This window comes from Pelophylax lessonae (genome assembly GCF_965119305.1).
Source record: "Pelophylax lessonae genome assembly, chromosome: 6".
In the NCBI taxonomy this organism is placed as follows: domain Eukaryota; kingdom Metazoa; phylum Chordata; class Amphibia; order Anura; family Ranidae; genus Pelophylax; species Pelophylax lessonae.
In genome coordinates this window covers 271,661,903-271,674,006 of record NC_138773.1, presented here as the reverse complement: position 1 = coordinate 271,674,006, position 12,104 = coordinate 271,661,903, and the positions used below count along the sequence as shown (strand labels likewise).

Sequence of the window (12,104 nt, the reverse complement as noted above, 5' to 3'; positions counted from 1 at the left end):
GGCATCTAGATGTGGTAAAGACGACTTACTGAAGTTCAAACCGAGCATCTGAATGGGGAAGAAAGGGGATTTAAGTAACTTTGAATGACGCATGGTTGTTGGTGTCAGACAGGCTGGTCTGAGTATTTCAAAAATTGCTGATCTACTGGGATTTTACCACACAGCCATCTCTAGGGTTTACAGAGAATGGTCCGAAAAAGAGAAAATATCCAGTGAGCGGCAGTTGTGTGTACAAAAAATGCCTTGTTGATGTCAGAGGAGAATGGGCAGGCTGGTTTGAGATGATAGGCAATAACTGAAATAACCACTCGTTACAACCAAGGTATGCAGTATACCATCTCTAGATGCACAACACATCGAACCTTGTGGCAGATAGGCTACGGCAGCAGCAGACCACACCAAGTGCCACCCCAGTCAGCTAGGAACAGGAAACTGAGGCTACAATTCGCAGATTCGCACAATCAAATTGTACAATAGAAGATTGAAAAAACGTTGCCTAGTCTGATGAGTGTCGATTTCAGCTGCACCATTCAGATGGTAGGGTCAGAATTTGGCATGAACAACATGGAATCATGGATCCATCCTGCCTTCTATCAACGTTCTGGCAGGTGGTGTAATGGTGTGGGGGGATATTTTCATGGCACACTTTGGGCCTGTTAGTACTAATTGAGTATTGTTTAAACATCACGGCCTACCTGGGTGGTGTTGCTGACCATGTCCATCCCTTTATGACTACAGTGTACCCATCTTCTGATGGCTCCTTCCAGCAGGATAATGCACCATGTCACAAAGCTCAAATCATCTCACCACTGCTTTCATAAACATGACAATGAGGTATACACAGACACACACTTTTTTATACAATAGTATTTGGACACCTGCTTTTACACACATGGGAACTTTAATAGCATCCCAGTCCTAATCCATAGGGTTCAATATTAAGTTGGCCCGCCCTTTGCAGCTATAATAGCTTTAACACTTCTGGGAAAGCAAGGTCCATAAAGACGTGGATGAGTGGGTTTGGGGTGGAGTAGCCTGACTGGCCTGTGCAGAGTCCTGATCTCAACCCGATAAAACACCTTTGGGATGAATTATAGCGCAGACGCATCCAACATCAGTGCCTGACCTCACAAATGCGCTTCTGAAAGAATGGTCAAACATTCCCATATTTTCACTTCACGGGGTGTTTTTTTAAAGTGATTGTTTTTTCAAAGTGATGTATTTTAAGTGATTGTATTTTCATTAGGTGCATCTACATTTATATGGGATTTTTTCAATAATTTATATGCAGTTGACACATTTATATTTATTCATTTGTCACGGTGGAATATTTTATTTTAATTTTAGCAATTTCACTACATCAAATTTGCGCTGTTCTTTTGCACTATCAAACATTCCCATAGACACACTCCTAAACCTTTTGGACAGCCTTCCCAGAAGAGTTGACGCTGTTATAGTTGCAAATGGTTGGCCAACTCAATAGTAAACCCTACAGACTGGAATGCCATTAAAGTTCATGTGCGTGTACTGACAAGCATCCCAATACTTTTGGTAATATAGTATATACACGCATACATATAACAATTTGTGTTTAGAGAGTCATTGGGGTTGATTTGACCTGCGAAATCTGGTGCAGCACGGCAAAGAAAACCGATCCGCTTCTAGGTTTTATTGTCAGTTTAATTTAACAAGCTGAAGTTACAAGCTGATTGGCTACCATGCCCAGCTGCAGCAGATTTTGCACTTTTCAGGTGTAGTAAAACATCCCCATTTTTTCCTCCATATTTGTAATTATTTTTTTTTTTTTTTTAGCCCTGACGAAGGGGAATAAAATGCATCATCTGTTTTGTGAAGTAGTGGAGTGATTTGGACACATATTTCATTTGATCTGGGGCCCCTTCTGTGTTATGCTTTGAGGGAGTTGAAATCCAACACTCCAGCAAATGTCAATTGCAGGGGCATTTGGTGGTGTGGGCAGCAGCAGAGAGTAGTACTATCCTTTTCAGAGACCACTATTATTGGTACTTTAATATTAGTGACAATCTTTTTTAAAGCAAACCTGTTTTTTGCCTGATCAGGATAAAGCAACAGATTTGGTTTAGTTCCTCCTACCCTAAACAGCATTAAAATCACCTTTCTTACCACCACACTTCTCCTGTTTCTCCATTCATTTCTGGGGGAACTTGTGCAAAACACAAGTTCATTTAAAAAAATAACATCTGCTGCTGGTTACAGATTTGAATTTAAAACATTGAAGCATTTCTATATTGTTTTCATCTACTTTGCAACAGAAATGGCTTTTGCTTTCCTATATGACAGATTCACTGTAACGTTGTAGCTCTTCTTGCGATCCCTTAATGACCCTCTGGTTTTAAGTACCGCAGTGTCTACGCAATGGCAGGAGATGATTTGGATAAAATATTGCATTCTGTGTTGTGCGCCCTTGGTACAGCTGCAGCTACCTCCGCTGGATTTCAGCTATCTCTCCCAGCCACCAGGCTGTACATGAATGAATCAGTGACAGTAATGGGTGGAGATTTGGACTTCTTGGCTGATTTATGCAAATATCCATGTGTATTAAGAGGGGGGGAGGGAAGGTTTATGTGAAGCGGGGAAGATTAATTTGGTTGCTTTTTTATATTTCGCTTGCGTTTTCAAGCCAGGGTCCAGAGCGAGTGTAATGAGCAGACAGGCTAATCTTAAAATACTTGCTTATTATTTGCACTGTGATACAGAGTCTAGTACATAAAATGGATTATATTACCACTGAATATAATACTCTGTGACATTTTAAAACCTCACCTCAATAAAGACTTCTCTAAGGGAGCGTTTTTTTAAGGCAAAATGTAACAGAATGGCAACAGTTTATAATCATTTCCATTGATGAGATGCTGTTTTGCTTCTAAACTATTGCACTGTGCTGGCTTAAAGGGACACTAAGCCTATGTGTTCATAATGGCTTAATAACTGAAACACTTTTGCTTTTTAAAGCGCTGCTTCAATCAAACCATTGTATATTTACAGTGAAATGCATTATATTTATAAAATGTACAGTCTCTTGTGGTACAATCACCCATGTGCTTATCAATAATGTTCAGATTCTGCACGTCCGCAAATTGTGCCATGGTCCTTGCTTTCTATATAAGTAACTCATGATCATATTAAGCCTGCGGTAGGCAAAGATGTCAGCCTTCCTTGTACCCATCTTGTTACAATCCATGAAGAGGAATACATTTTTGATAAGTACATTTTTGTTCAAGAGTTTGCTTGCCCTTGGAGAATTGGTGATAGTTGTACCAGTAAACATGCATGAGCAGGTGAAACACATTTTTTTAAATTTCCTATGGGGTTCATAGTCTGTAACTATAGGTCATAACAGAATGGCACAATCAAAAAAAAAAAAAAACATGGTAGCAAGTAAACAAATGATCCCTGTTCAAAAGTCTCCATTCCCGTAGTTCTAAATACTGCTTATTGCCCCCTCTAGCATTGACAGCGTGCAGTTTTTTTTAATAGTTGTCTATGAGGTGCTGAATTCTTACAGGTGGTATAGCTGCCCAAAATGCCTCTAGGTCATGCAAAGTCTTTGGTCATCTTGCATAAATTGCACATTTGAGATCTCCTTAGACTGGCTTGATGATATTGAGGTCAAGAGACTGTGATGGTCACTGTAATGATATCCTGCGCTGGATATACGAAAGCAACCATTTTGTTCAAGCAGCCATGACAGTTTAACAAAGCCCCTTACTCACCCAGCACCCTCCTCAAGATAATTAATTCCTGGAATGCAGAGGGCTTCAACTTCAAAGAAACTGCCCTTCAAAGAAACCTTATCTCAGCACAGACAGAAATCCTAGCAGTTGTGGTTTCTTCCAGAACAGGCCAGTCGTAAATCTGAGCACAACAGCCAAGCTGTTCATTAGAACATCTAACAATCCATACCCAATTCATAAATGCAGACAGGAGCATGACACATTAACAATAAGTATATATTTGGATGAGAAATGTCATACTGATCGAATTAAGACCAGGCATGGCCACCCTATCACATATAGAATAGAAGCTAGCTGTCAGATGCCTTACGGGTCAGAGGTTATTATGAGATAGGCCGTGTTTGGTATCTATGGATATAAAATTCAATGCTGCACAATAAGCTATCAGTTTCAAGAAGGCAACTGGTAGATGTTGGAAGATATGAATTATGTTATAAATCTGTCTATACGGGAGGTTACTTGGTATTGTCGTAAACTTTAGGGCCGCCCATGGCCACTGTGTTTATTGGTCAGGGACCTCTGCTAACACCCCCTGCGGTCTCGGAGAAAAAGAGAGAGGCAGATGGGGTTAGAGAGTTCTCATGGTAACATCAAGAAAGTAACATCTTTCAAGTTTGAGAACCGATCACACTGGCTCAGCTTCTGAAACTCTGATAATACTCAGGACATTGAATGCAAGTATCCTTACTTCTCAATCCTATATCTTATTTTTCTAAATTGCTGAATTATGTCGCTATTTCTTTGAGACCCTTTTTTCTGCAAATATTTTATTTGCACCAATTTTAACCCTTTTTTTAAACTTTATTTTGAACAGTGTTATACTTGTCCCTAAGCTCTTAATGCAAACTAACAACGAACCTGTCTCTTGAAGAGGGCTACTGTATAGAATAAATCCTCTGAACATTCCTGTCTGTGCTGACAGTGCGTGTTACAGATGATTATTCTAAAGTCATAATTGGTATTTCTAAAATTACGAGCGTCCGCTGGGCTCATCATAACGTAGCGGTGGTGGCAGTGAAAGAGTTAATTGCTTAATTAGCCCGGTGACAATCTCTCTCAGCCTGAAGGCATCTAGATTGTGGTCCCGCAAGCTGGGAAATCTATGTGCTGGGTGCAGCTGAGAGTGGCATTGTTACGCAAGTGACGGCAGGGTGTGAGATTGCCTGGTCCTTGGTCACGAGTTAGTAGGATCTGATACCTGCCACCGTCAGTCACTGCAGAACTTTCACCTTATTTTCTGATGTAACCAGCTTAGCCTTGTGTTTAGGGTCATTGTCGTGCTGGAAGGTCCAAGAGCGTCCCTGCACAGCTTTTCTGCAGTAGAATGCAAATTGTCTGCCAGTATTCCCTGAAATGCTGCATTTATCTTGCCATCAATTTTCACAAGATTCTCTGTGCCTTTTAGAGCTCACACATCCCCAAAACATCAGTGAGCCATGCTTCACAATGGGAATAGTATTCTTGTTGCTATAGACCTTGTTGACCTGTCTCCAAACATAGCACTTATGGTTTTGACCATAAAGCTCTATTGTGGTATTGTCACCCCAGAAGCTGTAAATCATGTCAAGGCGTTGGGCATATTGTTACCAGACATTTTGTAGTATTGACGCAGTAAAGGCTTCTTTCTGGCAGCTTGACCAAGCAGCACATTTTAGTTCAAGTATCGTCGTATTGCGCCTTTTGAAACAACCACACCATCTTTTTATAGAGCAGCCTGTATTTCACCTGAGGTTACTTGTTGGGTTTTTCTTTGTATCCCGAACAATTCTTCTGGCAGTTGTGGCTGCATTCTTTCTTTGTCTACCTGACAAATTTTCCAGTCCTTAATAAGCGATTGAACAGTACTGACTGGCATATTAAAGGCTTCGGATATCTCTTTATATTCTTTAAACTTTTTATAATGGTCTTTTACTTTGTTACACAGGTCTTTTGACAGTTCTTTTCTGCTCCCCATGGCACAGTGCATCCACGTGAGAGTTAACAAACTTGTTGACTGTTAATACACAGGCACTAATTGCAATATAACATGTGGGAAATTAGCCTTTTAATTGCCATTTCAACCAGTGTGTGTCACCTTGTCTGTAATGTAAACGTTTTAGATTTCAGTTATTTGGTTTAAATCTACTTAAACGCCAACATTTTAATTTTTTCCCCTGTGCCCCCCCCCCCCCCAGCCTGTATATTATAAAAAAAAACTTTCCAGTTTGTACTTGACAATCTTCATGCTCCAGCACTGATCCTGATTTCCTCCTTGGTCCATTGCTGAAGGTCTTCTTCATGCAAGAACCACAATCTGTCATTTTTCCAGTGTCCTGTAATCCCAGCCATGCCCTTCCTTCCCACCTGGGGGGGGTATGTCATTAGGCATGTTGGGCTAACAGTACCCTTGAACTGAGTGGTGCTCGAATGTTGGAACATCAAATAATTTAAATCCACTTAGTCCTGGAAGCCCTCCCCCAACAGAAGAAGCAGTAGATGACATCACCTGACTAACAAAAGACTAGAGCCAAAAAAGGCAATAAACGGGGGAAAAAAAATGACAGAAATGACAGAAGAAAAGGTGGCTTAAGGGGTGGAGGGATGCAGGCCAGAGTTGTGCTTTTTAGCAAAAAGCCTGTTTGAAAAATCTATCATTGGAACTGCCATTCTCTGACTCTCTGGTAGAGTACTAGGGAGCTGTCTCTGTATTGGCTAGGCTTCACTTCTAGGCGCTGGTTATGCATATGGCTGAGGGTTGCTGCTTTGAAGCTTCTCACACAGGTAAGTGCAATTCAGAGAGGGTTACATAATCTTTGATACTCTTGTGTACACCTCAGTAAATATTAATGATTGTTTTAGGATGCTGGTTTTACACAAGCAGTCTGGCTCAACTTAACTTATTATGACTGAGATAAATGACTGCTTATATCTGTTTAATGTGAATAGTACTGCTTTATAAACTCATAAAAAAAATGTGTTCAGCAGGCGGGTTTACAGAAATGAGATATGGCAGTGGAGGACCGATTATTTTTTATTCCACCTGGTTGTCTTCACATGAATCCATGTGTTTCCACGTCACCTGAGGCTTCATTCTTATTTTCTTTAAAATTCCAGGAGCTGCAATTTGAACGGCTCACCAGGGAGCTCGAGGTGGAGAGACAAATTGTTGCCAATCAACTAGAAAGATGCAGACTGGGAGCGGAGTCGCCAAGCATCGCCAGCGTAAGGTACACATTTTAATGACTATGCTCGATCCCACACTGTGAAATGGCCATTGCAGCGAACCAGCCACTGTGCATAATTTATTTCACTGTTTATATGTGCTGATCTGCTCGCTCATTGGGAGTGTTTATCAGCTAATGGAGCAGCTTCTATTTAACAAATAAAGAAATCTTCCACAGACTATGCTCTTATGAATACAGGTTTTGGCATTTATCCATTCTCATTTTCCTCAATTTGTCAAGAAAATTACACCATTGCCTTTTTGTTATGAAATATAGAATTTTTAGTTTTGCTTTCCATATGTTTATATGTATGTTTGTGTGTGTGTGCACGCATACATATAGCCTGTGTACAAAGTAGAAACAAAATTCACCATACACAATGTGAAACCATTTAAATCTGAGGTTTGGAACCTGAGCAGGTTGAGGGCAAAGGATTGGTCACCAGTATTGTCTCTCACCTTCCTGCAGCTCTTTCTTCCCCCCCCCTTGCTGACTTACCATGCTTTGTTCTGCACTATACCTGTGTGTTGGCAGCCTTCTTGGTAGAGGCAAGGTTTTGCTTCCTCATGTCAGTCTCTAGCAAGGAGAACAGTGAGCAGCACAGCAGTGGCATCACTCCAAATATCCTAAAACTAGTCATCAGAGGCAGCAGTGCCTTTAAGTTAATGCTGCAGATATACAGTTATGAGGATGGGAGTGCCTAGGCACGCTTGTATAAGAATGCACTGCTGTTTTGCAAGAGTCATTCAAGAAGTTCAGGTCCACTTTAAGCAAGGGAAAAGGAGGTCCTGTCACTTAATAAACTGGCATACAGAGTGTATAACCTCAGTAGCCACTTTGATACTTCCAATACCAGACTTGAGTTTCTCTATGTGTATTAAGATGAAATTATGCAGACTTAATGCTGAACTCCATTGTAAATAAATATTGTCTAAATACATGAGGTATGTGCTTTCCTTTTTGAACCTTGGTGTGCTTTGTGTATTTCTTCTAGATCTGTGCAGTATTCCAGTGTGAAATGTTTCCTGTGTAGGAATTTCCTGTAATAAAGACAGCTGCTGCCCTCTCCACTAGTGTAGGGTGAATGGTTGTCTCCGCTCCCCTGATATAGTTTTTTAGCAGGTAATCCTGTATTGAATTTTCCTGCTGGATCCCTCTCACAACTCCACCAGTGATGATGTCCCTGCTACTTTTTACAAGTAGAAGGCATTTGGCGCAAATAAGGTGGATTATTATACCTTGCGGCTTTTAAGGAATTTTTTCACCAATATTCTTGTTCTCCGAGTTTAGCTTAAGTGGAAATAGCACCAGATGCATTGTTTCATGTTGTTTGCACGTATACCATGTAATGTTTACCTCTTCAGTTATTTTTTACTTCTCTCAAAGATCACACTGCTTCCTTTTGCCAACTTATTTATTTGATTTTCTCTCCAAGGGGGGATAGCACAGTCTTTGCTCTTGTATCATCCAGGTACCTAGACTGAGATGAGCAAAAGTAAAGAATAAATTCATCTTTCTCTTTCGTTGGACGGACACAGAGCTCCATAAATCATAACTAGTGGGTTATATTTCCTCCTCCAGGAGTAGGATTAGGCAGAACAAAAAACACCTGGCTCCACCCATGGGCCATCCCCAGCTGGTATATATAATTCCCCCCCCCCCTCCCCTCTTTGCTCTAGGTAAGCAGTTTCAATCTGTCTAGTAAGGAGTAAGAACCTAGGCTCCCGGCTGGGAACTCTGGTCCTAGCAGTTTTCTCCTTCCTTACATCTTTTTTGTTTTCTCTCAGATCTACAATCAACTGCTGGGCTTGGCGACAAGCTGGAAAATATAGATCCAGAGGTCCCCCCCAGCCTAGCCAGTGAGCGGGTGCAGACCACAGCTAGGAGCTAGGTCGGCCGCGACATAGCCTCACGGACAGAGGCTGGCCCCCAAGTTAAACATCTGGCAGGGTCGCATACGACCGGGCTATGGCCTGAGTCACAGCAGTCCCTTGGCTCCCCTACTTCAGTGGCGTAGAGTTCTGTCTGGAGCGTTACCCGCACTATGGAAGGGTAAGTACAGTCCCCCCCCCCCCTCTCTCCTTTTGGTGGTTTTCTTTGGGGTGGACACGGGTAACCTTTAGGGTCGGACCTGGTGGGGGGTCTTTGGGGGGGCCCTGAGGGGATCCTTTAGTGGTGCTTAAAGATCATTTTTGTACTGCAAGGTCTTCCTTTCTCATCTCCAAACACTCCACTCTCCTGTGCTTGAAGGTGGGCCTCACGCAAAGAGGCTCTCAGGGCTTAAATGCTAGTTTTCCAAGACAGTGCTTGCCGCCTTGCCCTCCCAAGACTGGCGATGTCCGGATGAGCTAAAAAATAAGAAAGAAAAAAGAGAGGGCGTACCAGCCTAGCGCAATACCTCAAAATAAAATGGCTTTAATAAAAGTGCAATTTCATACTCAAAAAAGAAGATAACTCAAAAAGCATATAAACAATGTTGTTACAGCATTTGGATCGTCGCATCACAGTAATGAAGTCCGTGCAGCGACTGGCTCACTTACTTACTTGCACTTACTTTTATTAAAGCCATTTTGAGGTAAAGCGCCAGGCCGGTGCATTTTTTTGTTAAAGGCTCTTATTATGCTTAGCATTGTTATACCCCCCCCCCCCCTCTTTCCTTTTGGCACTGCTTTTGGACGTCCCATTAGTTATGATTTATGGAGCCTAGTGTCCATCGATGAACAAAAGAGAGAATTATTTTCGTACACCGTAAAATACATTTCTCTTGAGTTCATCAACGAACAAAGCACTTGCTACTAAACTGATTACCCGGAGTAGAGAGGGGGGTTATATACCATCTGAGAACATGCCCATGGGTGTTTTTTGTTCTGCCTAGTCGTCCTACTCTGGGAGGAGGCAATATAACCCGCTAGTTTATGATTTATGGAGCGCTGTGTCCATTGATGAACTCAGAGAAATAGATTTTACGGTACCGTATTTTCCGGCGTATAAGACTGGGCGTATAAGACGACCCTCTACTTTTCAAGTTAAAATATTGCTTTTGGGATATACTCGCCATATAAGACTACCCCCCTTCCGAAGCAAGGCAACACCATTGAAAAACATTTTCTCAGATCTCTCGTATGTCTCCAAGGTACTGTAAGAAAGTGAGATAACCATTCAAACAGCACACTAGGTGCTGCATGGCTCTGTCACAGTGTGCCACATAGCTTTTGGGTACCGATTTTGTTATTGCTAAACTGTGTTATAGTCTATCATTCAGTACAGCTATAAATTAACAAAGTTAGCACCCAAAAGCCATGTAGCACACTGTGACAGTAATGCAGTGCGCTGTGTGACTGAAAATCCTAATGCTAATCATCATAAGGCACTTTGAGGATTCTACAGTGCGGTACTTAAGACATTACAATATGCAATTATAGTCCCTACTCACTGTGTGCTGCCAGTGCCATGCTACCCACCGCCATCGGGATTCGTTTTAAATCTCCCGCTCCCTGCGAGTCACCTCCACATACCGTAGTCCCGTCGCCTGAGCAATAGAGTTCATGACAGTCAGATCAATCCGCCGCCAGAGAGCAGCTACGGTATCCAGAACTTCCTGAACATGCGACGCGGCGCCGATAATGTGCATGCGCCCGAAACAGAAGAAAAAGTCCCTGCATCGCTCCAATCTCCTGGGCATCTTTCTTGAAGGTACCTTGAAAATAGTATACTCGGCGTATAAGACGACCCCCGACTTTTGAGAAGATTTTCCTGGGGTAAAAAGTCGTCTTATACGCCGGAAAATACGGTAAGTACAAAAATCCTATTTTTATAACCTGTACACCCATATTTAGGGTGGCGAATGGACCGCCCCCACCTCTGCGATCCTCGCTGTGACAGCTAGTGGGGTTCTTCAACCTCCCTGCTAGCTGTCACAATTCAGAAAAAAAAAAGGGGGGCTCTACCCCCACCAAGTTGCATCACTGATTGACAAGACTCTGTGCATTGAAAACTACAAGGTCTGGCAGCCTTTGCAGCTGTCGGCTTTTAGTTTTCAATGAACTACCACAGCGCTGTAGTGCCATGGTAGTTCAGTCATGCTTCCTGTCAGATTGTATCTGCTTACCCCGTACAGACAAGATCTGCAGAAGTCTTGCAAAAAAATTTGGATTTATTTTTTTTTTCCCAAAAAGCGAACTTCTCTTATAAATGCTTGTTCCTGTTCCATTCTTGGGTGTGTTTACGAATGTCTGACAAAGACATTAGAGACTTGATATATACTTACATTGTTGCAGTCTGACCACTGAGTGAAAGAAAGATTTTGCATCTTAATGCATGACCATAATCAGTCAAAAATATATGAAAACAGAACACAGGTTTTTGACAAAGTCCTTTTTTAAAGTAGCTGCAACGTGTCTTCTTTCTGCGGTGCTGTCTTCTCCCTCCGCTGTCTTCTCCCTCCGCTGTCTTCTCCCTCCGCTGTCTTCTCCCTCCGCTGTCTTCTCCCTCCGCTGTCTTCTCCCTCCGCTGTCTTCTCCCTCCGCTGTCTTCTCCCTCCGCTGTCTTCTCCCTCCGCTGTCTTCTCCCTCCGCTGTCTTCTCCCTCCGCTGTCTTCTCCCTCCGCTGTCTTCTCCCTCCGCTGTCTTCTCCCTCTGCTGTCTTTCCCCACCCCCCATAACATTACAGACCGGGGCATGATTGGGCGGTGACGCCAACGGATGCCACAAAGTAAGTCAATGGTTGATGTCATCGCATAGGCATTGCAGCTGTTGTCAGAGACCTCTCCTCTTTACTCTTCACTCCTCTTTCCTCCTCTTTCCTCCTCAGGGTAGTTAGAATGGGTGTGGCAGCAGGTTTAAGTTTAGATAAAGCATTAGGCAGCCCAGCCTATGAGCAGATAAACCATTTCAGAAACCCATAGTGTATGGGCATCCATTTCTAGACATTAGAAATGTAGTGTGTGTTGGGAATTTCACTATATTTGTGTATAATTTAGGGGCTCTTGAGCTCGGCTAGAAGCCAAGATAAATATTTAGGGAGCCATTGATTGAATGCTGCTCTTTTTTTGAGCATTGAATAGCTGACACCTAGCATCTTTCCAGTTCTAACAAATTCCTGGAGCCAATGAGGTCAAAAAGGGAAGGCC

The 12,104-nt window shown here is 42.4% G+C and overlaps 1 protein-coding gene across 1 annotated transcript in view; it reads left to right on the top strand.

Moving 5' to 3' along the window:
- PKP4 (plakophilin 4) overlaps positions 1 to 12,104 on the top strand; it is a 585,731-nt gene that overhangs the window by 254,581 nt on the left and 319,046 nt on the right. Inside the window, exon 3 of the mRNA XM_082260328.1 lies at positions 6,867 to 6,979. Coding sequence (XP_082116454.1) covers positions 6,867 to 6,979 — 113 coding nt within the window. The remainder of the gene's footprint in view (positions 1 to 6,866; positions 6,980 to 12,104) is intronic.